The sequence below is a fragment of the Diorhabda sublineata genome, chromosome X (assembly GCF_026230105.1).
Source record: "Diorhabda sublineata isolate icDioSubl1.1 chromosome X, icDioSubl1.1, whole genome shotgun sequence".
Classification (NCBI taxonomy): domain Eukaryota; kingdom Metazoa; phylum Arthropoda; class Insecta; order Coleoptera; family Chrysomelidae; genus Diorhabda; species Diorhabda sublineata.
The window spans coordinates 5,705,466-5,733,287 of NC_079485.1; the positions used below are offsets into that span (position 1 = coordinate 5,705,466).

A 27,822-nucleotide genomic window follows, 5' to 3' on the forward strand; every position below is an offset into this window, starting at 1 on the left:
ACAAGCGAAAATACGTACTAAAATCTAGTAATCGAGTAATTTAGTAGATCCTTATATATGTTCTGTGTTTTTATATGTGGCGATGACGGATTAGGAAAAATTGGTGAAAATGTCCGGAAAAACATTTCCAGTGGATAAATTAGTGCGTGTAGGTTATTATGAACTTGAAAAAACAATTGGAAAAGGCAATTTCGCCGTAGTCAAGTTGGCCACTCACATTGTCACACGAACTAAGGTTTGTTAAAGAATCTCAATATCAACATCTCAAATGTCAAAATGCATGTAATTTTCTCAAATTTTATACTTTATGTCGAAGTAATAACATTAATAAACATTTTACATTATTAGCTGATGTTGTTAATTTTTATTACATTCAAAAGTAGTCAAAATCCTAAATATCTAATTGTTAGAAAAATGTAACTTACTGTATTATCAAGAATATATATTTTTAACGCAAATATGTATATATATATATATTATACATTAAAATGAAAAAAATGCATATGTTTGCTAATTTATTTAAACAAATATTTAGAGGTTGTGTATTATAATCATAAATCTGCAATATCAAGGACAACTTCATTCGAACTCTTAAAAATTAATAAATCTTTATTGACTTGCCAGATTAATAAACCAAGCAAATACCACTGCAAAGGTTTTAAGCGTGTTGAGATTATCAGATTTCGGAAAACCAGATAAGTGAATCCTATGTCAATTTCATTAGTGCTCTCCTCTAATATAAATTGGTCAATAAACAGGTGAAGTAATTTCATCATTTAAAAAAGTAACTTGTAAATTTCAACAAAACATTTGAATTTGAATTAGCTATTTCTCAACAGTCTCTAGTGAATTTAAACTCCATAGAAAAATTCATGATAGTGGAACAATTCATATTGAACCTTATTTGAACTACTGTAGTTTTAAAAGTTACATGAACCAATTATCTTCTTCAATCAGCCCTTGCATGTTGAGGTACTAAATACAAATTATTTATTTGATATTGTTAACAATTCCAGACTTGTCAATGTACAATGTCCATAAATCTAATATTTATTATAAATTATTAGATCACTCACTTTAGTAAATGACTATATTTTTATTGGATACATTTTCAGAAGTAATATCCAAATAAAATATATTATTATTTATACTTTTATAATCTAGGATTTATTAGATCTTAAAGTTTATAATAACCACATAATTTGTTTTCAACAATTAAAAATTGATTTACAGATAAACATAATTAGGAGACAAATGACAATTGAAAAAATAATAAACACAATAATATCAGTTAAAATAGTCGTAAAATAAAAACTAATTTATAACATAGAATATACAAAAATAATAAACAATAACAAACACATAATATTGTTGGCTCCCAACAGGACTATTGACCAGATCCTTTCTGCAGAATATTTCTAAATTATAAAAAAGTTACCTAAATTATGCAGTAGGTGTTAATTAAAAATTATTTATGTATTTATTTTTTATAACAACTATATACTATAAGTTAATATGTCTTTCAAAAGTGTATTGTTTGCTCTAATTGTATGATATTTAGATAACAATAAAGATTAAATAATATTATTGTTTCAATGACATAGTTTAATTGATGCAAAATTTATAATACACTATACCTCCATGATGTCAGAATAAACTCAACATTACTGTCAGTTTCTCATCGAATCTTCTTCAGCAATTGATTTTTCAAATATTATTTTTTGTTTTCTTTTCTCCTAATATATATTTAGTGCATTGTAATTAATTAGTTTATTTAAAGGTTTTAATCTTATTCAAATATTTTTTGATGAATAATAAAATTTGCCTCGGGATGACTTAGCCTCAAAGGTTATTGCTTGATTAAGAGATTTATTTACATTAAGAATCAGGACAATTATATATTTTTTACAACCAAAATTTAGAAGTAAAATTATTACAATAGTACAAAATGTTAGCCAAGTTCCTCATCCAACTCGAGGAGCAGATAATATAGATAATTATGACAACTCTGCCTAAATAAAATAAAAAATAAAGTTTTTTGCTTATAATGTGAAGCTTAATGTTAAACATTTATCAATAGGGTATCTGCTTTATTCAATTGAAAGACATAATAAGACATAAAAGAAGTGATGAATCTATAACATGTGTTAGCATTTAAAATCAATTAACATGTGATATCTTTTTCCAACATTGATTGTGTTAATCTATTAATAGCTAATAATCCTGGCTAAATAAAAAATATAATTATATGAAGTCTTCACAACATGTGTGAATTCAATAGACAATATGGATGGTCAATAACTACAAAATTTCAGTTTCCATCTATATAGGAGATTTGGTGAAATTAGATATTTATATGACCATAAAGATATCTAAGTTTACACTTTTTGAACATCCACAGCAAGTTTCAGTTCAAAAATTGGTCTTAAAAATCAAATGTCAGTGTTTAGGTTTCAATTTCCAGTGTTTTGATTCCATTTTTCAATGTTATGGTTTCAGTTTTCAGTGTTTCAGTAAGAAAGCCAAAGTGTTCAATTTTTGGTTGATTATAAATATTTAAAAACTTTTTAATATATTGATGTAATATTTGATAGGATCATTAACACTTTAATATTTTTTTGAGTCACTTATAGATTTGTTTTCATCCATCTTAATCTAAACTAGTATTTTTGAATTCAAGTTTTATCTATGATTATTTAGCCAAAATAATTATGTCCTACATATTGGTTTAATGTATTCTAATTATTATCTTTTATGATTGATCTGATTATATTTCCACTTAAAATTCTATGTACAAGTTTTTTCAAATATTAGTATTATATAAACAGATTTATCACCATGGAAATTCTTTTATTAGATTGTAAAACGGACAAAAAATAACTACAACTTTACCATTGTAAGTTTTTATTCAGACTGAAACATTCTGAAGTAGACCCTCAAAATGGACATACAATGATCCTCTCAAAAGTGAGATCATATCATTCTTGATCTTTCAAATATGTATGACATATCTTATATACACCATAATATTTCACAGCTTAACTTAACAACTTTTCCTTCAATATAGTCAGTACCTTTGGGGGAGGGGAATATTATAATTCTGATAATGAATTTTTCATCAAGGACTCAATTCTTTTTGTTTTTTGTTCTTTTCCAAACTGTCTCCTAGTCAGACTGAATATTTTTTAGTATTTCTGGTTACAGCAAAGTCATTTGATAAACTTCCATTGTCACTCCCATGGATTCTAATATTTCCCTATTTCTAGTAAGTAAGAAAGATACAACAAATACATAATAGATTCGAAAAATTCATCTAAAGCAGTGTCATTCTTTGGTTGAAAGAGGACTGGGAATAATAAATTGAATGGTTTTTCTTTAAAATATGGATACAAACGATGTGAAAATTTGAGAAGAAACTTAGAAAGTCACAGAAATTAATTTTTGTTAGTAACTTGATAGAACCATTATATATTAATGATTAAATTAAAAAGTAACTTTTTTATTTTAGGTTGCCATCAAAATAATCGATAAGACTGTCCTAGACGAAGAAAACTTGACAAAGATATTTCGAGAGACTGCTATATTGAAGAAATTAAAACATCCCCACATCACAAGGCTATATCAGCTTATGGAGACTAATCAAACTATATACTTGGTTACTGAATACGCAAGTAAAGGAGAAATATTTGGTAAGATTATTCTTATACTATTTTTTTAAATGTAAAAATGTCTTTGGATAAGTAAAAACAACAAAAAATAGGTAAAATTTCTGGTTTGATAATGATTTTGTTAATGAAGAGTGGAAAGTAGCTAGGTTGAAATAATTAAGTTTATTAAAATTAGCAGATTAAACTGGTTGGCACATATTCTGTGAATGAATTGAATAAATCCAGTAAAAATTACAAGAACCGCAAGGTAGAGGACAACTAAAATCCTAATAGTTAGAGTTGAATGGAATTTTGGAGTGTTGAATTTTAGTGACTGAAGAACTCTTGTCACCTAGAGAAATGCTTTGAAATCTCTTCAGAAGAAAGCATTGGCCCACCCTGGGCTCTTGTCGGATTTATGATGATATACAAAACTAATAGATGAACCCTTGTATTAAAAAAGAACTATAGTTAAATATTTATTTTAGATCATTTGGTTGCCAAAGGTAGAATGACAGAGCCAGAAGCCAAAAGGATATTCAATCAGATCGTGTCTGCCGTAAGCTATTGCCATTCTCAGGGGGTAGTTCATAGAGACTTAAAGGCTGAAAATTTACTTTTAGATCATAATCTTGATATCAAAGTAAGTAGATACTTTGTAAATAACTTTTTTCCAATTAATTCATAGTTAACCTAGTTAGGTACAAACCAACGACAGTTAATATGTTGAAGTTGGTCAAATTATAAGCTTTACTGACTTCCTAGTGATTTTAAGGTTGTACCAAAGCGAATTTTCAAGCAAAAAATAATATGCAAGAACTAGTGACGAAATTTAATTTGTGTTGAAGTAATAGAAATAGCTAGAAATTGAATAGGGGCTGAAAATTAATTTGGTCTAACACAAAAATTTACAGATAATAAAATTTATTTTATTTTTTATTTTCACATTCTACCAGATTAATTTAACAGAAATGTCCATTTCAACATACCTAGTTTAATAATAATAATTCAACTTAATGGAGCACACATCTTTCAATATTTTATATAGTTTTTCATTTATTGTGTTAAAACTATGCAAGACTCCTCTGTTATTGTTTTTTTGTGGTTATTGGATTAATACATTGTTTAAGATTAACTTATAAATGGATTATAATAGTAATTATTGCACACTATTATTAATATTATATCATAATTAAATTGTTTTAATTTTTTAGTTGGCTGATTTTGGATTTAGCAATCAATTTACTGAAGGTTGTTTATTGTCAACATTTTGTGGTTCTCCTCCATATGCAGCACCAGAATTATTTCAAGGCCTCAAATATGATGGGCCTAAGGCAGATATTTGGGTATGCTCAATTGATATTATTCTCATCTTTCACTTTAATGAGATTCCTTAGCACTTACTTTACAGTTGATAGATAGATAGATATTGTATTATTGATAATACTCGAGGCAAATACGATGTCTATTGGTTTCATTGAAAATAAAAGTTTTTTTATTTTTATTCTTGTTAGCATTATCCATTTTTTAATGATTTTATGATCATAGTTCCGTATTTGTGTTGAATATGTTCTCTATTGAATTCGTTGATAAAGTGATTAACTTGTAATTACAATGGGCTCTTGTTAGATTAAAATTTGTTATCAACTTGTTGATGTTAGTTTAATTGAAATAAAATTTATTTTCTTATTTGGAATTGGAATATTACAGTGTGATACATTGAATAATCTTTTGCGTTTCTCATAGAAAAAAATCCAATAATGTAATGCATTTTTTTTATTTGATTTGATTATATTTTTGACATGTTTGCTGAAATTATACTAGAGCCAAACTCAATATGACATTAATTAATTAATGAATTTAACATTGTCGACAAAAAAATTGAAACAAATTTTGTGGATATCAAATACACAACTTTTTTCTAATTATAAGTAAATATTTCATACAAGAACATATAATTTAAGATTTTTATTTTTTTTTTAATTTTATGAAAAAGACGAGGGCACCTAATTCTACATAAAAAATTGAATTTGATTTATTTTCAAGTTATCTACTCTTGAAAATTTGAATGTGTTTCATAGGAAGTAATAGATATACTTCAAAATGCTTTTTAGCTCTAACTGCTATTATAATCAAAATTGTCCACACAGTGTCATAAACATTGTTTATACAAAAATATATGCAAACACGATGTTGTTTAATTACTGATGCCTCAGACTCTCAAGCAACTAGAATAAGTAGATTATCTCTAGTTAAATTTTTGTAACCTTCTTATTCTGGGATAATCAACATTATGCTAGACATGTATACCTTATTTAATATTGTTTGATTATCTTATCTGCAATAAATTTTTTGTTTCTTTTCATATAGGGATTAAAACTGAAAAGGTTCATGAAGTTATGATCAACACAAGTAATATTTTCATTTAATTTTCTTAATCTGGAACAATTTTAATTTGTGGTGCTTCATTCACTTTGTTCATATGTTTTGGTGAATTAACATTAACTGATTATTTCAAAAGTCATTCATGGCTTTTGCTAGGATTTCATTAATAAAAATTTCGATTTTCAATTAACTATACTATACTCCATAATTCACCATTTGTATTTTATGAATTATATTATCATACTTGTTTCTTAATAAGTTGTATTATTTTTTATTGAGGAATCTTGTTAATACCATCAATATCGAGAAGTACTTTGTAGCCTTTATCAATTCCACAAATACAAATAATTGCATCAACACTTGGCTCATCTCATGCTATTTATTTTTCTCTTCATTAATTCAACGCACAATTTGCATAATTATTAGGAAACTTCTTTTCTGTTGTTTGAGTCTACTATGTAATTAAAAATTGAGAAAAATAATTAAATTTATGATTATAATTTTACTGTCATTTAGAATCTGTAATCATATTAACATATTTATTGATTTGATTAATTTTTTTTCAGAGTTTAGGTGTAGTTCTTTATGTTTTGGTTTGTGGTTCCCTTCCATTTGATGGTCCAACGTTGCATGCCTTGAGAAATGTTGTGATAGAAGGAAAATTCCGAATACCTTATTTTATGTCACAAGGTTGGTTATGTTTTTGTAAATAACTATACTTACCTCTATCTTCTATTAATAAGAGGGGAAAGTTTTTAGGATTTATCAAAAATCACTTGAAAAAATCTGTGACCAACAATTTATATTTAAAAAAATGCAAAAATAGTATATAAAGTTCTTATTTCTCATTAGCCTAGCAACTTATCCAATAAAAATATTAGATAATTCAAGTTTTACTGCAATTATCTATTATCAATGTATCAATAATTAGCAGGTCTGTTTTATCACTACTATATGTATGTATGGGTTTTGGGATATCGAATAAGCTACATTCCAAAGGAATTATTGTGTCCCCCTTTCTTGCTGCAATACTGGAGAACCCAGTGTTTACAGCTGATCCATCAATTCCACTTCTTTTAAAAAGTTTAGAATGTGCGATGGCTGTAACTGCCAGAGATCTTTGTCTTCTATTTCAAGCATATTTCATATTTTTCAATTGCATAGATTTTTGCTTGGAAAATGCTTGGTGCGCTGTCCAAGCTTTTCAAAGTGTTTGGTTCTGGGCCTGTACACTCCTATTTCAGTTCTGTTTTCTGTTTTAGATCCGTCTGTATACCATTTAAAGGGATTTCTGTTCCTTTCTTGTATGATGTTTTGAACTCACTTGCTTTTACAGTTTGAGGTCAAGTTTTTCTCAAAGGTAAACTTTTTTGATGCAACGTCCTGAGGCATGTCCTAGGGTTTCACTACTATAATATAATAGCCGACTATACTTGGAAAAAAATAGAGTATTTAAATAGAATCCACTTTTGCTCAATTAAATTTAACATTATTAAAATACTAATTACTAATTCACTTTTACTATTTTGTAGAGTGTGAGCATTTAATCAGACACATGTTGGTGGTAGATCCGGAGAAAAGACTGAGAATTCCACAGATACTAAAACACCGATGGTTAAATGATGTTCCTCCTGTTGAAAATGTTATATTGGAAAAAGATTTGCAGTTAAACAAAACTGTTATAGATCATATGTTACAGTTACCTAACTTGAATCAAAATATGATTGTACAGAGCTTAAAAACTAATTCATTTGATCACATATATGCCATTTATAATCTGTTGTTAGATAAATTACATCAAAGGACTATTAATTTCCAGTCTAAAGTTCTTGAACAGAGAAGGGAACAGAAAATCGAAGAACAAACTGAATCTGGTAAGCATTACGATGTATGTAATATTAAAGAGTAGGATCTATCTCTGTCAATGAACCTGTAATTTTATTCAGCTTTCATTTTATTTGTTTCTATTTTGTGTACTCAAACATATTTTCAGTGATGCAAATGTTTTTTTTTTCACTTTATTGCTGTTTACTTGGAAATCCATACTTCTGCAATCTTCTCGTATAATAGATGTTGTTTTTTGCTGATTTTAGAAGAAAAACTAGCGAAAATAAACGAAAGAAGTGAATCATTCAACGAAAACCGCCTCGCTACTCAATTGACAACTGCTAATTCTGATGGTCACAATATAAAACAAGACACGCTAGAGCTATTTAACTATAGAAGGGAGAGTTTCAATGAAAACTGCTTAAGAGAAATGAACGATGATTCGAACGATAGGTTAAAATGTTTGAACGAAGGCGCTCCAGATGAAGTGGGATCCCCTTTTGTTTCAATGCCGACAATACCCGCTGTATATTTAGCTGGAGACCAGGAAAATCAACTTCTAGAAAAGGTATATTCAACTCTTCTACTTTTATTATTTCAATACTGCCTGTGTCTGTCATTTTAATTGTTTCCTTTTAAGGGAAATTGACTTATTTTGAACAGGGTAGTTTAAGATGTGAAATTTTAGTATTTTGTATCACAATTTTCAATATCAAATTCACAGATTACTATTTTAAAGATAGAAATAATGTAATTTTTTAGTATGGAGAAGTAGATATGGATACAAACGACGATACTTATTCCATGGCTGTCTCATCTACAACATCTACATCTACTGGTTATAGTAGTTGTAATTCTTCAGGTGATAAATATTTGACTGTGAGGCGGCATACTGTTGGGCCAGGAGATCCTGCACACGAACAGGTATTTTTTTCATCATTATTTAAAATATTTGATTTTTGAAAAAAATTGTTTGAAGGTACTGGAAACCCATTACATGGCTCATCCTCAACACAATACAAATGGTGCTAAATTGCTTCCTAACACAAATCTTCCTCTAAATTTGACCACCCTTGCACAACAAAACCCACACTATTTTGGAGGAAAGGATCCACATTTGTTAAAACCACCTGTAGTGTTGAGTGCTGCAGGAGGATTTGGAAGAAGAGCTTCGGGTGAGAAAATTATTAATGAAGATGTTTACTACATTAAGTATATATGTTGTGTTTATAATATAATTTTGATTTCTCTTCAATAACTATATATCTGAACGTTACAACAGTATTTTAAAATATTTTATATGTATGAAATATTTTATCCTTTCAAAATATCAAAGCATAATTAATTTTGTAGATGGTGGAGCTAATTTGCACATGGCTTGGGGCACTCCAGGTTCCCACGATCAGTTATCCATGATGTCTACAAGTTCCAGTGGAAATCCTAGTTTAAGTAGTAGCGGCACAGGAACACAACTAATAGAACACAATCAACATGTTTTGGATGAATTAGCAGTTGCGAGGTGAATAGCTATAAGACGAATTTTAAACAAACCCCATTATAAGACAAACACTAGATATTTTGTTGAATACGTCCCTACAGTTTTCCAAAGAATGATAATTTTATTAATAAAAATTGAGTATTTAAATCATTGGTAATATGCAAAAGTAATTAGCTCTGCATTGTATCAAAAATTTATAATGTTGTTTTATTAAAGGTACATGCAAAGTAGAGGAAATACTCAAAGACATACAATGCCAAATCCAGAAGATATCCATACTATGCATTCAGCTCCTTCAACTGGAGCACGAGTGAGACGAACAGGTCTTCTCACTGTAACAGAGCGTCCAGGTGAATGAATATAAATATATTTGCTTATGAAGTGTTTCAATGTGCATTGTATTTTAGCTATTTTGTTGTCGTCACTACCAAACTGTAGCTTTGTTTTCTACCAAAATGAACACCAAGTGATTCAGTTCCTTAGATCTCGTTTGTATTTAGTGTGATGATGCTCAATGAAATAAAAAATTCATTAGAAAAAGATTAATTGTGAAAAAAAATTAGTGATGAAGAATTTCTGTTATTGTAGTTTTTCTTATTTTTTTTTAATTTTGTTAGAAAACAAGTCTATCACTTTTTTAACATTTCCTTTTTCATTTTTGCTATTTTATTGTAAATGGCATTTTGTTTTTATTTTTTTTATTATTATTTTGCATGCCTGTTTTGTTAGTAATTCCTCCTGAAGTCGTGATGGAAGTAGAAGCACGCATGAATCGCAATTATATGCCTACTATATTACCTACACGTAAACAATCCAGGCACAAACCCCCCCTGCCCACGGTCCAAGAACTACAAGGTAGGTTACCAGTATGCATTGAAACTTGAAACATAAGAGTCTTTTATATTGAACTTATATTATTTAAACTCTTATAAAAACATTTTTTCAATTATTTATATATATATATATATATATATATATATATATATATATATATATATATTGTATTTAATTAATTTCCAAATCAATCTAACATTGTTGAGCACTCCCAATTTTATATTCTTATTGATACCTTTTCTTAATAAACTTTCATTGATTTAATTGATTAATGTACGTTCAATAAAATTACTTCAAAGAAAACTTCATCATGTAGAGGATGTGGGACACTCCAAATCGACTAATGTCATGAAGTACTTGGAGAAGTGTATCCTTAAATTAGCAACAAATAACGCAGAACTTTGATCTGCTGCTCTGGACTCAAATATCCCCTCAGTTTATTTATCCAAGGCAGGGAATTAAAATTTCTCCAATCATGCCCATAGAGGTCTTTTTCAACTATGCACATCAGATGTGTTTTAAAAATTACACAAGATATATTTTTTTTTTCAAAGACAGTATTAACAACCTACTATGAACAAAAGTTTGTGTTGACTACATTGCTGATGGTTTTATGTACATTAATTTTCTATAGATCTGTGTGATTGTATTCTGACCAATAAAGTGGTTTGTAACTTTCCAAATAAATCAATTTTTGTGTATCTTCAACTTATAATATAATCGAAATATTTCATCGGGTCAACGATTCTTAGTTCACTTGTACTTTTTGTTGTTTGAACAGTTTTGATTTTGCTATTACTTCTTGAATGTTTTTTTTTGTATATGAAGAATTTTCTAAACAAATGATGAAAATAAATGTAATCATCAAGAAAACACATCTTTTATTAATAAAAAAGAAAAGAAGACCAATTAAATTAAGAGAATATCTTATACAAATTCCTAATTAGAAATGACCAGAATTTATATTTAGGGGTTTGGACTTGACTAGTTCATTTAATTTATCTTTTGTACTACATTTGCAGTTATATCTGTAGTTGATATTTGTTATTCTAAATAGAACATTTTGTATGCTTTATAATTTTTTTATGTCACTCCTAATTTGAGTCCAAATTTGTTTTTGTGGCATTATTTTAACAGTCTATACCATAACCATATATTTTTTATAAGACAAATATTCTATGTTTGTACCTTCAGGAAGAGAACAGAAATCAATGGAAAGGTTTTCTCCAGTAAGAAGAGGTAGTGAAGGATCTGCAGGAGGTAGTCGTACTCTAACATCCTCGTCACAGGAACAACGCCTTCAAAGGGGACTTTCAACAAGAAACAGTCCCCCTAGATCTATTCCAGGTAATTCAGTGTCAATATTAAACAACTCAAAACATACAGAAATGAATATTGTTTATAGTTAATTGTTTGTTATTTCTTTGGTTAAATTAACAATAATCTAATTATATAGGTGAGCTTTTATGTTAATTTATTCGTCCATTTCAGGCTCTCCAATTCACCAGAAGTTTATGTCTGAACAACCATTGCGTCATCATATGTCCGAGTGTACATCGCCTATTCATCAATTTTATCAAACACTCCCAGAGTCAGTTACTCTACAGGATCTCCAAAATTTTTCAACAAATATCGATCCAACTTTAGGTTTACCCCCTGAGAACTATCAACAACACAACTATGGTCCCTACGAAGCTACAAATCGAAGTCCTACTTATTCTTATGACTCGATTAATAGAAGTCCGTTACATTCATCGCCTTATACCACTACCAATTTAACATCATCGCCCATCGGTCCTACAGTATACAGTCAAGTTCCGAATTTAGGTTTGTATTCCGGCAGTAATTCACCCATTTTAAATCCACTATTGAGTCCCAATACTTCACCAGTATTTGGAGGATATGGTCAAAGTACACAAGGGAGTAGCATATCATCTATCACACAAGGTAAATGGTGATTTGTTAATTCTATATAGAACGAATCAAAACTCATTACTCATTCATTACAATTAGAAATCAGAAGATACAAGTATATTTCTAGTTTATACATAGATTCATTAAGAATGTCTAAACTGTGGTGTACACAATACAATAATACAAAGTAATTACCATTAATAATGTATTTTTAGGAATAAGCGGATTAAATACAGCTAGCACAGGTTCAATAACCCAAGGAATTCCTTCTGGTAATCTTCAACTGGAAATGCGTAATCAGCAGCTCCTTGATGACTCAAAAATGGATACATCGTTTTCCACGAACTTGTCTTATATGGGCGGGCAGGCACCTCAAAACTACTTACATATTCTTAATATTCATGGTCATAGAAGTCTCACCAATTCACCTATCAGTAATCCAGGTAGTCCTGGATTGGATATGATTCAAGAAGAAATACCAGTTCAAAGCTGCAGTAAGACCGAACAAGGACATCCACAAATATCTGTAACAGATGTTTTAGGCAAGTAGCACTGATTTCTGTTTTAAAAATTAACAAATATGTTCTTTGAAGCTTCTCTTATATATATATATATATATATATATATATATATATATATATAACCAGTGTAAAGAGTTGTCTCCAAAAATTTGATTTCTATAACCAAATCGAAAGTAATTTTTGAAAACAAAATATTGGAATATATATCAAACCTAACCAATTATAAAATAAGGTTGTATGCAAATGAATTTATTCTGTAATTCTGTACATGAAAGATAATAATATAAATACAATAGAAATAATTTTACGTAGACAACTTATTAGACTGGAGCTATGGACCAACCATATATAATATCAAAATAATCAATATCTCAATTATCTGCCAATATCTATAATCATAATCTGTTTAGGAAGTGAAGTAACCCTTGTTGCCGGTTCGGATACTTCAGAAGACTCCATGGATAGTCTAGATAACCAAAGACTTCAAAAAATACCCCAGTTCATTATATCCGAACCAGCTGATAATTCTCCTTCTATAACTAGAGGAATCGGACGTAAAACCAGTCAAGAAAACGATACAAAACGTCACGAAATTGAAACTCAAAATAATAGCGAAGAGTTTCTTCCTAGACGAAACTCTGATAAAAGTTCCTGTTATTCTGACGACTCTCTCTCGAACGACAGGTATGTTTTGTGTTCCCTATTTTGTATAAGCTGATACGATTAGTAGTAAGTCTGTCTTTAAACATGTACTGTAATCTGCCCTTAGGACCACAATATACTATTTTTTACAGTTTGAGTATTGGAAACCAGAGTCCCAGTTCAAGTTCGAACACTCAATCGAGCCATGCTTTTGACAGTGACATAAGACACAGGCCGATTGACACGTATGCTACAATAGATCAAGAATTACGAAATGCTGAAGGCACGGAAAACTTTCAAATCTTTCGGAACCTAAAAATGAGCAATATGGCTTGGAATACAACTCAGTCACTGGAAAGTGTATGTGAGGATTCTTTTAAAGCAGTGGTCTTCAACCTTTTTGAACTTAAGGTCCAAAATTTCTTTATTATAGTTGTTCGGGCCGCAGTATAATAAAAACATACATTAATTTTTATTTATTTAGAAAAACATTCAAATTTAATCAGTGGGATATTTGACATTGTTTATTCTTAACTAATTCATCAATATCTGCCCCAATAGCTGTTGTTGAAATTCTCAAACTATTTTCAAGATGAACATCGGTAATTCTGGTCCTTGTTTTGGATTTCACAATCTTCATTTGAGAGAATAGCTGCTCGCTTAGATATGTGGTTCCATGTCATGGTGATGTCATTTCAGTGCATGGTCTCTCATTTTCGGATAGTCGGAAATAGACTTGAATTGAATAGAATTGAATTTATCTTTTAAAACAGAGTTACACTGCAACTCTATCAATTCCATCTGCATTTCTTCAGGTACATCTTCCACAGAAACACTGAATGGTCGTGCGAATAAATTTAGGGATTACTCATTTTTGCGAAAATCGATTAAACGTGAGTCGATTTCTGTTTTCAGATCTTGAAGCGCAGAAATATATTTATCCATGTCTGAAATCTGACAAGACGACAGATGAGGAAAATGCGTAGTAATATTTTTTTTAACTGATTGATCCATAAGTCCAGCTTCACTTCAACTCTCAGCGCAGTACACAAACGCTTCCGTACACGCTGACTCTCAGTAGCGAACTGAAACTAATCAAACCGTTGGCGTCTTCAAACGCACGCCCCACGCGCATATGTGAATCGTTGCTGCATAGGTAGGCGCGCCTCAAGGAAAGGAAACAAAAGAGTAGGGTGGTCCACTTCGAGAAACCGGTTTGGTGACGTAACAAATAACCGAACTCAAGCCAACCAATTACGAAAATCTCACTGTTTATGTAAATTTGGGTCAATATGCATTTTATGATATGATATAATGCCAAAAATTGACCAGCTTTGCTGTGATATGTACGCAAACTTAGTAGATATTGTCTAGCCGTTAAAAAACCGAGCGCGGGCCGCGGGTTGAAGGCCGCTGTTTTAAAGTATTATTTCTCCTACAAATAATGGCTGTACATTACTAGGCTTTAATAATAATAATCTTGAACCAGTTTAACGTTTTATAGAATATAGATACTGTAAAAAAATTTTTATTCAATTGTTTCCTGTCTCTTATGCTTTTCAATACAACAATTTGAGCTTGTTTATATTTTAATGTTGTCCCCAAAAACCTATATAACCTAAATAAAAACGTTCTAATTATTCATTATAAGCCACCTTAGATGATGAAAATTGATGTTTTTTGCATTACACACCCACCTCATAACATAAAATTATTTATATTGCTTATTTAGGTTTTAATTTACAATAACTGTGATCACTGTTTTCAGAATCGTGAAGCTTCCAGTCCCCTTTGTCAGGTTCCAGTGGAAACAAACCTGCACAAAAATTCAGGTTCCTACGAATTCGAACTATCAGAAGTATGTTCTAAATTACAATCAACTGACATATTGGAAATGGTCAAAAAAACTATCAATGACCAAATTCCACCCAAAACGTGTCTTAGTTCAGAAGAGCTCAGCGATAGGTTAAGCCTTGAATACGAAGGAGGCCTTCAGATCGAGCTTAAAATAGTTGACAAGCCTCGAGGTGACTCTAAAGGGCTGAAAATGAGAAGGATATCTGGTGATCACCTGGTTTATAACCAGGTGTGTCAACAGCTAATCTCTTGTATGACTGTTTCCTAGCATTTAAAGTAATTTTTTTAAATGTTGTTATTGTTTTCGTTTTGTCATGACGCGAATCTAGAAGACGCTCCCATATTGGGTAAATAGCATTATTGTATATTAAGGGGGATTACAAAAAGTATATTTGAATATTTCAGGTTTTTAGTAATGTGGATAGATCTACAAGAACGACTTGTAATAGTACCTTTTTATCATTGTGTTGAAGATCTTTTATTTTTTTAGAACTATGTTCTGAAACAGCATTATGTACATTTTTATAGCTACGCATATAATGAACTTCTACTTTCAACTGTTTGACGCCTACATCAACAAACCCATTATTTAAAATTTGTATTAAATTTGGCGTATGTGTTCACTTGTTAAATGTAACAAGATACCTTTTACCTTAAGACTTTGGTCTTCTATTTTTCTTTTATTGTCTACTCCCCTTTTCTAGATTTTTGACATTTCCCTGTTATCACTTTTCTAACTATTTTTCACTAAAATGGTGCCCTGTGTGGCATGTCTTATTTCATTTCTGCAAGTTAGAAATAGGTACCTTCCTGATGGTTTCCAAAGTAAAAAATCTCTATTCAAGAACCCTTGCATTATATCTACGAAAAACAGCTGTACCAATTTCTAAAGATATTTGTAACTATTAAGATCATCTATTGTAAGATAATTACAACACTCTGCATACAATTATCTTCTTTCATGTACTTACTTTTTCATGGGGCAACAGAAGTATTTCATAAAAGATTAATTTTTTTGAACAGTACATTTACAGAATGTATATCTTGTCTGCCATTTATTAGTTTCTAACGTTTTATTCTTGTTAACACATGATTCTGATTTGGTAGTTGGAGTTTGAAACAAAAACCTATTATCAAATACAAAGTTTAACAGTGAATGTTAAAATTTGCTGTGGATTTTGTAATTTTTAAAAGATAATATTTTGTGATTGTTTTTTTAATGATCTCTTAGTAATAGCATGTCATGCTTAAAGTGGAACAAAACTTTTTTAACTCATCTTTGTAATATCGCTTCATAGAAAAGATATGTAATCATGTAATACTGCTATTCTATTCTAACAATAGATTATAATCAGGATGGTCCAATAGCAAATTTGTGCTTTCTGATGTGATAGGATTATTCTTGAATTTAAATCGCGTTTGTGCCTATCGATACAACATTTCAAAAGATTGGATTTTTTCACCAAGAACCACCTCGCAAGAAATTTAATAATTTTTCTGTAATTTTACAGGAACAATATTTCCTGCAACTTGCAGAAATGAAAATCCACATTTCCATCTCACATCTATTAAATTTAACTCCATACAAACCAGTACTTTACACGTCGCCCTAAAAAATTCTCATTGTGGTAGATATTCGGTAACATATCGTTCCACCAATGTGCTAACAATTAATCCAGAAGTTGAAAAAGTAACAAAAGCACTTCGTTGGATCTGCTGACTACATAAAAAACAGTTGAAAAATCATATGAACCACATGGAAGACTCTAAATAGAGCATTAGGACTATTCACAGTAGATATGATAATAATCCTACGTTTTAAATTGGCAATATGGCCAACCGCATATTAATTTACAATTTTTAGCTCCTTAAACAAATTAGGAATTTGATACAGTTATCTAATGGAGATAGACAAATATGTAAAATTATATAACTACCTTCAAACAGATTTTAATAGTATATTGTCAATAACTTTAATTTTAATATAAATATTAATTTTAGTATAACTTGTAAAGTATTAAGAATGGAGAGATTTTTGGTTAATGCTGTTAGTAATTTTCCATCTGTCGATGATGCTAAAAAAGTAGTTCCACTATATCATTAATTTTTAATTGATTATCAGTAATTTATTTTGCCATATTTGTCGACATTCCATAGATTTTATAATTTAATTTCATGTGGTTACCAGGTCTTCAGATTCCTACAATTGATTGAGTATCAAATACTCGTTATTAAACCCTGTGCTAGTAACAAATTTATTTTTCGAATGTTCTTATTTGGTTCTGGATGAATACATATTTCAGTAACTCGAGTAGAAAATTTAAAAGACCAATTCTTGACCACATTTTTTAGATCACATAACTTCACTCCTAATTTTCTGATATAAAATTGATAGTATATGTCGATTTTAGTTGATCTTTTCAGTCTGGACGAAACCTAATGGTCCAGAATTGGTCTGAAATATCGATCTGGACTTCAAAGTTTCCTTTAATTCGAACTAAGCATGGAAATATTTCCTGCTCAGTTTACATATAGGGGTTCTTGTATATCATGTTAAAAAATTAAACACGAGATACCATAAGGGCTTCTCTAAAAAAACTTTGATTTTTTAATGGTTTAAAAATTGCCTTTTAGAGTGAATTTAACACTAGTGATTGTATTGTATATAAGATTTTCAATAATGTAAATAGTTCACAATATTCATTAATTATTGTAAATATTATTAATTAATACTAATTTTAACAACAGAAATATCATTTTTGTATGGATTTATTTCATCAAGTACACTGCAATATGTTTCATTAAATTGAAAATAGCAAATATGAATTCACTATTTTGGAACAGTTTTATGAAGTAGATTATTGAAGTATTGCTTTAGTCATTACTGAAGTACTGTTAATATAGTGTAAGAGCTAGCAACGTTTTTATATTTAAAAAAAAAATTTTCAAAATATTTTAGTGTGGCTGAAATTTTTATATGATGTTGGGTGATTGGGCATGTAGGTATAGACAATTACAGGCCCTTTCACACCAAACGAATCAGAATCAAGTTAAATCTAATTGACCAATATTCGGCTTCGAGCGCTCCGTTTAAATGTGAAGGGACTCTTTCCGCCGTCAGACCGGACGAATCTGGTTCAATCAGGTCAATCACAGCAACAAAAATTTTTATAGATTCAGGTTGATTCAGCTGGTGTGAAAGAGTGGAGTTGACGAATCATATTAACTTGATTCGGAGTGATCCAGAAGATTGATTCGGATTCGTTTGGTGTGAAAGGGGCCTACGTGTTAGTTGCGCTGCGCAGCCAGACGGATCTAAATGGAAAAGTGATTGGACATGTAAGTACAGACAATTACGTTTAGTTGCGCAAGCGAGATAGACGACAGCAGCTGTTTGTAGTGAAGATGGCGTTAGTTTAGTCACATTGATTCATTCATTGCCGTTTTTAATGTTTTTGACAAAATTGTTATACAATGGCTAGTGAAAAATTGAAATGTGTTTTTTGGAAAGACAGAAATGGAAAAATAATAATTTTTTTAGAAGATAAATTAAAAAAGTTCTACAAATACCTGTAAATTTAAAACTGAAATATGACAGTGTACAGTTACAAAACCATTGTCTTAATTTTGTCCAATAATGAAAAACTATTTTGATATATTAACCCATAAATTAATTCAGTAGTTTTCAATTCTTCCTCTGTAATTTCTTTGATAACTATTTCTAGAACATGCAAAATGATACTTCATTTTTAGATCGGTCTGGCTGAAGGTTTGGCAACTTAATTTTAGGTTTTTAGATACTTGTATACATCATATAAAAATTTCAGCTCTACTAAAATATTTTGAAAAAAAAACATTTTTTTCGATTCAAAATTAGCGTTTGGCTCACTTTAAACAACAATCAAAATATCTGGCAATAATAGATTCATGTTTCAAAAAGTTCAATAAAATTAATGAAAACAAAAGGAAACTTCTTAAAATGATTTGAAAAATTGATATTTTACATATACAGATTGGATGCGTACTGATGAACGCCACCAGTACCACCAAACAGAAAGCTCGAATGACGTCCAAGGGAGTGAGAGAGACAGCATATCTAAAAGTTGGCCTGACCTGAAATTGTTGTTTTCCTACTTTGCTAGCTCTCGTACCAATATGGGTTGACGATAATTTTTATGGATACATGAAGAAAGCTACGGTTTGTTTAACAATTCAGCAAGGTTACGATCAAAGTTTCATTGATTTCGGCGCAAACATGTATTGTTCTCACTTGCTGCAGGCAGAAAAGTATTTTAAAAAAATTCTTACTTTTCAAGTTGTATGACGAGCTGCATTGTGTCATTTGCACTTTTGAGAGAAGAAAAGGATGTGTGGTAAGTAAAAAAAACGAGATTTAACTGATTTGTTTTTAAAGAACAGCACAGAAGGAAAACTCCAGGAATATTTCAAAGTTACTACAAAAGTATTTGACATAGTTTTAAACTATATTTTAGAAGATACTACAATATCATTTTCAAGCAGATGCTTCGCTCAATCGTAATTTTATGTTCAAATCGCTTGAATACATATGTAAATGAAATACCGGTTGAAATCCGGCCATCAACAATGCTTAAGATTTTCACCCTTACAGAATGCCGCCTTTTCTCTGGCTATCTGCCTTAATAAATCGTAGCTTTTCATGATGATTAATTTACGTAAATGAAATGGTCAATAGTTCATGAAACTGTTTAAAATCAATCTTTATTTGTTTCTTCATATATTCTAAATATTGTTTTTCAACAAACGTTCTTGATATGAAAAAACAAGTAGCAGATAGAATTGAACTAAAAAAAGTATATATGCACATTCTCGTTTCTTTTGTCCCAGTGCCTTTTGTATCAGAATTTTGAATATGTATGTAAAAAAATTATGTAATAAATCAAAATTGCAAACTAAATAGATTCGCATTTCGCTTTGCTAACTGAATTGCACTTGGTCAGTAGTAAAAATTAACTTTAATGTTCAAAGACCCATTTGTAAATACCTATTTCACCACTGAATGTTGGTATCTAATTAACAGTGCTCTACATAGAGGTGATGAAAGGATACCCTTACAAAGTCAAAGGGATCGTTTTGTTTGAAATTTATCCGCTTTCTCATCAAGTCCTCTAATGAAGTGTGATTCTATACTAGTCGGAGCTAATAGTTTATTTCTAGTTTATATGTATCTTTAGCCAGTAAGTAGATTTTTTATTTACTGCCGATATTAATTATCTACATAATTCAACATGTCGCACCTCCGCTCAAATAGTGTCATAATTCACAAAATTAGAAAATCTCTTTTGTACTATTGATGTCAGAAAACTTCAAAAATCTTATCCCAAATTATGTCACGCAAATAGTTGCTGTTGCAGTAACTTTGTCAGTTATATTCAATTTCAAACGCTTAGTACTCGATAGTTTGTTTTTTTGACTTATAACACTATTAGAGAGGAGGTGCGATGTGCCTTTTTTTAAACGTTTTAAATATTAACCATCTTATTATATGTAAAATACTGATCCATATGTTTCATGGCAGTACTTCTATAAAAACTTATATCGAGATCAAAATATCCCATATTAAACATATCGCACCCCTATTTTTATAGTGCCATAAGCAAACAAAAAAAGATTGTAAATGAAATGTTTTCTAGATCAGTTAATTCGGTACTTAGGCGTACCAAATTAGGTGCACACACAGTTTGAAGATATCTTCACTCATTAGTCATATAAAATCTACAGATAGTAATAAAAAAAATTTTTTAATGATATGTCACTACTGTTTATGTTCATTTCATTTAAACTTGAGTTAGGACATAGGGCAAATAAATCGAAATATGACTTTATTTGTATTTCAGTTAAATGTAAGAAAATAACAGGTAAATATCAATCCCAAAAATGTTTGAACTAAAATTGCCTACAAAAGATGTGTTAAACTTAAGTAGATCTCCATTTAATCTCAGATAGAGGAACTTCAAAATATTCTTTATGTTATAAAAAATCAGTGTGGGTTATGGCACTACAGCTTTGATTTTTGTTATATTTGTTAAATGAGATGACATACTGGCTTACGGCCCTACTGATGGTGCATACAGTCACGAGTAAATCATAATAGTGCCACTTGGCACCTCACGCGGAATCAGTTAATACCAATGATATGGTAATATGGTACTATTAAATCCATCATCTTAAAGTATACATTGAACGGAAAATGTCAATTTTTGGGATATGGCAATATTGAAATAGGAGTGCGATATCTTTAATTTTTGCTTCATTATTCATACATTAATTATATATGAGATGATTCTCTTCATTCACATTGAGATTCAATTCTGGCTTTTCAAAATTTTCATACCAAATGTTATATATTATAATTTCGAAAATATCTTCATATTAAGGTGATCACTATATGATAGTGCATAGTTTTTTTGGATAGTCATTTGCTGAATTAAATTCTAGGAATTTTTCACCAATTGATATGATATTATTAGGTGTAATATTAAGATGGGATCATACTTTTTAAATGTTAGTTGTTTTTATATGAGTATTTGTGGATTATAACAGTAATTTTTTTTGTCAATCATATGTGTTAAAAACTGAAGTGTGGTAGTTTTATCAAAAACCATATATAATAATAATGTTGCAGTACTCCATATTCTCGTGTGGAGTTGAATATCCGTTATAAGGGCGTTGAGTAAAACTATCATACAAGGCGCACAATAATTCAATTACAACAAATAAAAAATAAGTGCAATTTCATAATTAGATGCAAAGATAAGAAATATGTAAATTTGACATGTAGATATTATACATTATAAGCTATTTCCCAAAAATCTATTTCTAAATTAAATTGTGCATTAAAATTAGAATTTCTGATATGATAAATTTTATATAATAAATATTTCACTTAGGAGATGAATTTTCAATAAATAATTAAATAACATTTTAATAATGCAAAACAACATCAAATTCAATTATCTTACTTATACCCCATGTTCGAAGTGCTTTACTTTACCAGAATTAAACAACTTTTAGGTTTTCTTATGAATCTGTAATTAATTTGATACCTTATATCGGATAGTATGAGACATTTTGCTTACAAAAAAATATTCATTTACTCCAAAATATTTTTGGAAAATTTCCAATTTTTGTTTTTTGCAGTTTATGATCTAAATTATATTGAAAAAAAAATAAAAAACTTCTTTATGCACATGTTTTCAAACCAAACCAAACAGGTTGGGTCATGCGTGTTATTATAGTAGTCAACACAATGACTAAAAATGACAATGATCCCCATTCAATCCCATTTTGTATTAGAATGTTACGCCATATTTAAATTGATTATTATTTTTATTATGAAATTTTATTTTATATAATGAGTAAGATAATGTTGAAATATTACAAAAGCTTACTTATTTTTTGGCTATCACTAGTACTTTTGTACTTTTATGTTACCATTGATCGATTTATACTTACTATGGTTGTAATGTATCATGACTTAGACCTTACACACGTTTTCGGTCATAGAAATAAAATTCTAACGTTATTTAGAAAATTATAGCGTTTAAATATTTACTCAATTATTAAATGCTTGAAAATCTTTAGAAAAAATACACATGATGTTAAGCAGCATATTGTATATTTTTATAAATATTGTAAATACGCAAAAACTTGTAACATTCCTTAATATGACGAGATTCTCTTATGAATCCATGTCGTTATCACTTACCACAAATGTTAATTGTTTTATTATTATTTTTCAGAACTAATCTTTCGATTTAAAATAGGAACAAATGTGGAAAAAAAACCTAAAGTATATTCAAATTATTGTTTCATATTTTTAAAAATGTTTTCAATAATATAGTAAACATATAACATAACAGTTCATTTTTTAATATATAGTTTTCAAACTTTGTTGGATATATCCACATAATATTTTTTGCTATGCAAACAAAATTATACGCTAATTAGAGTGTATTGAAAAGTTTTCTTCATAATATTTTCTAGAAAAAGGCTTTCCAATAGACAAACTTTTAACGCTCAATGCGAAGATTCAGTTCTTATTAATAAATAATCTTTCCTATTTTTTCTCACGATTGAGCAATAATAATGATTAATATTATAATGTAGTTTCCAATATACAATCCCATTGATTTAGAAATAAAACAGTATAATTTTTTATCCCGATTTGAAGATTTGACGGTTTTAATGCTTTGATTTTTTAAATCCTTCGTCCGCTTATATTCAAGCATGTGAAAACGTGCAACATTCATCATATATTAATATTTTCAGACAGTTAGCAACCTATTGTACAAAACGTAATAGCTATGATCAAATTAAAAATATTTTTATGGAAGTCAGGGTAGCAGTTCCACGTTTGTTCTGAATTGTTTAGGTCTAATATATAACGATTATTATGTAGATTTTCAACAACTACGTAATAAATGTTGTAAAGATTAGTATTTTCTGTCAATTGAAATCTGTGATGTCATATAAATGAATTACCAACATAAATTGTTTTTATTTATATCCACCTATAACATTTAAGAATAAGTTCATTTCCAATTTTTCTATTACCTGTTTTCAATTATTATACCATATATAATAGTTTTATTTATCTACACAAGTAAATCAAAAGAATATATAGTTAAAAAAATGAGAACATACTTTAATATTTAATCAAACTAAAAAGTTTTTTTAATATAAGGATAAAATGACAAGAAAATTAATGTAGATATTCTAAAAGCGTGGGATAATGATATTAATCTTTTATACTTTTCACAAATTTTATTCTGAAATGCAAAGTTAATTTTAAAAGAATTATTTAGTTAAACTATAAAATTATTTTTTCTGTGTTTCCTTTCAACTATATTTTTATTAGTAATATCAATTCGTTTTTTGACTAGACAAAAAAAATCTAAATTGGATTCAAGCTTTTATTAAAAACAATTTTAAAATATAAGGCTCTAAAACCAATAGGTTTTCAACTATGTCTACAACCATAAAGGAAATATTTTTCAAAATAATCTGAAATACAAAAGTAATCCCTGATTTGTAAAATAAATATACAAAAAACATAATCAAGAAAATAGTAATAACCTTTTCCAAGAGATTCAATTTAAAATGTCTACTGGTGTTTCGTTATTTCTCTAAGAAAATCACAATACCTATTCGTGCTACTAAATAATTTTTGCTATTACAATTATAAACACAAAATAGCATCCTTAAAATAAATGTTGATCTTTATTATATACATACACATCATAAATAAAATATGTTGATGATGATACGTCACTGCGACTATGATGTGCCCATAGGTAAGTTTTGAGCTTAATTAATATTGAGTGCCTTAAATACCTTCACAAGAAATAGAAGAACTGGGAGAAAAAAATATGGTAGTATGTAAAAGCACAAAGACTAAATTGTGCAAGACACATCAAGGCAACCTATAGGAAATACCTGGAGAAACCAAATTGAAGAAGATACTAGAATCTTAGAAATAGTAGAATGGAAAGCTAAATGCAAAAACAATAGAATGAAGAAAGCTAACAGACGAAGCTAAAGCCAAAAAAACTATAACAAAGGACAAGGAGAGTAATCCACACCAATAAAGGGATATGTATGCGCTCTAAGCGCTAGCGATGATCCAAGAGATTAAACGGCATGATGATTTGGTTAGTAAAAAAATCATTTCAGTATTATTCAAGAGCGCTTCTTGTAACATTTTGATACATTTCTTGAAGAACAAATAAACTTTTCTTTAAGAAAGGCATTTAGTCACCTACTCATGTAAGCCTATCATTTTTATGGAGAGTATTTTTTTAAGTCTATGAATAAGTAAAAGCAGTTGGAAACTAAATATAGCCAATGGCTTGTATGTAGAACCACTATTCTGGTAATTGTGTACACTATTTACAAACCTCTACATACAACATTAAGCTCACTGAATATACTACAGAATACATACTGTATGAAAATCATTGCTGAACTGATAATTAATAATGAAGTAAATATACCCTACATGTAATTTTATACAAACAATTATAGATCGAACATCATTATTACTAATTAAACTTCCAGGCATGTAACTTTATCTTTTGTCTCAAGTGACTTTTTTTCAAGTCTCTAAAATACGTCAACAAAAACATACATTGAAAAGTAGCCCCTACTGACCACAATTAGAGCAATAAGCGTTTAATTTCTATTTTGACTAAAGGTAAACTTGACTATTAATGTTTTAGACTATAGATTTATTAGAGATCTACTATAATTTCATAAAAATATGAGTAATATCCTCTGAGATAAAGAATAAATTTTAGAAATATCTTTTTTATTTCTATAAAGAAAAGGTACGATGGACGATTCTGTATATAGGCATAGGTCATCAATCCCCTGTATGACTGTAAAAGTTGTGAATCGCCATGTTATTTTCTAATAAAGTAAACAACATCCAATGAAGCAAATAATGTTATACATAATTAACAGTAACACCAATTCTGAAATCTGTGTTTGAATCTTGTAAAGATGACCTGATATTGTTTTCAAATTTATTTTTGATATTTGAAAACTCCATTATATTTTTAGGCCTACATTCCATCCAAAATCTGTCAAATTCATAAAACAGATAACTATAGAAATGATGAAATAGTGTTATTGAAGGTATATTTATACAATTATTATATACATAAGTTTTTGCACTACCTTCTTTTAACAAAGACCATGCTAAACTTGTAAGATTAATACCTACAATGGCAAAACAATAACCGTGTTTGGGATGATATGAATGACTAAGAACATGTTGAGCTGCCGAACGATGAACGCTAGCAAAAAATAATAGATTTTCTAAACCTAATAGACCCATTCCTCGAAAATCAGTTTTTGGATCTTCTCCTTGAAATCCAATTTCTTGCCACTGTTTAGTAATCCGACCTAGAAAAACAAAAACCATTTTAAAAAAATGTAATAATTTACCAAACTAATAATTAAAATATGTTTAGTTTGCATATCAGTTGATGTTTCTTGTCTTCATAAAAATTTCTACCACTTTAAAAAGAAGAGTCGATATCCCGTCTGTCTCATATTAAAATGGAGAATATTGCTAAATCAGATACCAAAAAAAGAAATTTACATGTTTTTGAACTCATATACCTAGAGGGTTTATAATAATTTACACTATCTATTGCCTATTTCAAATTGTAGCAGAAAATGAAAAACAGTGGCTTCACATTAAAATTTGCTGTACTCTTTTTAAAAATAGTTCCACTTTCATTGATGTTAAAAATATATTTAAACTTTCAAATCTGTAGCATGGTTTCTTGGTCAATTTAAATTTAATCAATTTAGTGTTGCTCCACCAGCATTTTCAATACATGAAGAAGAATACTTATAAAAAAGTTTTAAATATAAAAAGATATAAATTATAATTTGAAATATATAGGCTAATAGTATACAAATTAGCTAGTTTTTGTTTTCAAGATTTCAGGCATATTAGTATTAAATTGAGTACAGTTTTTTAGGTAGATGTAAGTTTATTTTTAATATACAAAATATAAATGGTTTTAGTTATATAATGTGGTTTAAATTTTTATCTTCTAAAGTCCTGAAATTTACGCATTTTCAAAATTGTACATTACAGTCACACATTTCAGTGGAATACATTTATTATATCTAGATATCAAATTAAAAGGCATTTAGTTGACTATGTATTTATTAAAAGACTATATTATTTTGTACATGTAATTTAACTTTCAACAAGTTTATTGATCTTTGGAGTAAAAATTGAATTAGTTTTAACCAATATCCAATAATTATATTACAAACTTGTGCAACCAAACTTTATTTTCTGCATACCTTCAAGTTTTTCTTCGGGTTTGAGGTTCATCCACAGATTATTTAATTTGTTCTCGTGCTCAAGATTTTCACTGTCATAAGAGGTAGTTCTTAATCGCTCTACTTCAGCAATGAGTTGTCTATAACCCCAAATCTGTTTAACACATATTTCAAAACTTTTCACAAATTGAAAATGTATTTTTGGATCAATTTCTTTCACTAATAATACAACCTTAACTGCTCCATTTAATACATTTTTATGATTTGGACCGAAGAATCCATTAGAATCAGAAATGCTATTAAGATGTTGGATGAGTTGTTTTATTTGATGTGATTTTGACATGTATAAGCAACTTTCCACTTTTTTTATGCGAGGTGCTCCGGCCACCTCACCGTAACAAATTCGTTGCAATTCACATAGCCCTGTTGTTTTTCTCAAAAACCATTTAATCACTGAACGAAAATAATATGTAAACATCCACCACAATGAGAAATTCATTTTAGCAAATATAGAGGCAATTTTCACATCTTGAAATCAAATTCAATATTTTGACGTTTAATTGATTTGTTGATATTGACAGAAATTGACGGTTGTCAAGAAGACATATCAAAATTGTTCTGTTTTTACACTGGAACTCAAAATGAAGTATGTTTTTTTCTTTGTTCAATGTAGATCATAACTCTTTAACGAATTGGACTCCTGTTTTATTCCTTTGGGCATCGACTATATCATTTGGTCATTGTAAATATTTAACATTGAATTATCTGATAATGCTCTTTTATATTGAGTTGGCAATTTTTTCTTGTAAAGCAATATGTATCGGTTGCAATGATTTTTTCATAGTAATTT

At 29.1% G+C, this 27,822-nt stretch overlaps 2 protein-coding genes across 6 annotated transcripts; one reads left to right on the forward strand and one right to left on the reverse strand.

Annotated features, from left to right (window-relative positions):
- On the forward strand, window positions 1-23,657 carry LOC130450800 (serine/threonine-protein kinase SIK3-like). Of its 5 annotated transcripts, none has more exons than XM_056789429.1 (18): window positions 1-235; window positions 3,509-3,689; window positions 4,136-4,290; window positions 4,862-4,993; window positions 6,599-6,722; window positions 7,565-7,906; window positions 8,126-8,427; window positions 8,622-8,783; window positions 8,839-9,034; window positions 9,213-9,378; window positions 9,574-9,707; window positions 10,087-10,212; window positions 11,386-11,538; window positions 11,683-12,138; window positions 12,321-12,651; window positions 13,041-13,310; window positions 13,421-13,628; window positions 15,037-23,657. In XM_056789429.1, exons 1-18 carry the CDS (start codon window positions 110-112, stop codon window positions 15,391-15,393), a joined length of 3,921 nt encoding a protein of 1,306 aa, XP_056645407.1. In that variant the 5' UTR covers window positions 1-109; the 3' UTR covers window positions 15,394-23,657. The 5 variants fall into 5 exon arrangements, with proteins under 5 accessions (XP_056645407.1, XP_056645408.1, XP_056645409.1 ...); XM_056789431.1 differs by having other exon boundaries at window positions 52-235; window positions 13,421-13,632; window positions 15,037-16,803; XM_056789430.1 differs by lacking the exon at window positions 10,087-10,212.
- LOC130450801 (ELMO domain-containing protein 2) lies at window positions 16,788-27,568 on the reverse strand. The gene is made up of 2 exons (XM_056789434.1): window positions 26,994-27,568; window positions 16,788-26,072 (listed from the first exon to the last, which is right to left on the reverse strand). The coding sequence occupies exons 1-2, from the start codon at window positions 27,469-27,471 to the stop codon at window positions 25,612-25,614; spliced, it is 939 nt and encodes a 312-aa protein (XP_056645412.1). The 5' UTR covers window positions 27,472-27,568; the 3' UTR covers window positions 16,788-25,611.
- Window positions 27,569-27,822: the final 254 nt, after the last annotated feature.

Excerpts from the sequence above, each read along its gene's own strand:
- LOC130450800 (XM_056789429.1), top strand. The coding sequence starts at position 110 with ATGTCCGGAAAAACATTTCCAGTGGATAAATTAGTGCGTGTAGGTTAT. Across the intron at positions 9,379-9,573 it reads GATGAATTAGCAGTTGCGAG|GTACATGCAAAGTAGAGGAA; the intron begins GTGAATAGCTAT and ends GTTTTATTAAAG. Across the intron at positions 9,708-10,086 it reads CACTGTAACAGAGCGTCCAG|TAATTCCTCCTGAAGTCGTG; the intron begins GTGAATGAATAT and ends CTGTTTTGTTAG.
- LOC130450801 (XM_056789434.1), bottom strand. The coding sequence starts at position 27,471 with ATGAATTTCTCATTGTGGTGGATGTTTACATATTATTTTCGTTCAGTG. Across the intron at positions 26,073-26,993 it reads ACCCGAAGAAAAACTTGAAG|GTCGGATTACTAAACAGTGG; the intron begins GTATGCAGAAAA and ends TTGTTTTTCTAG.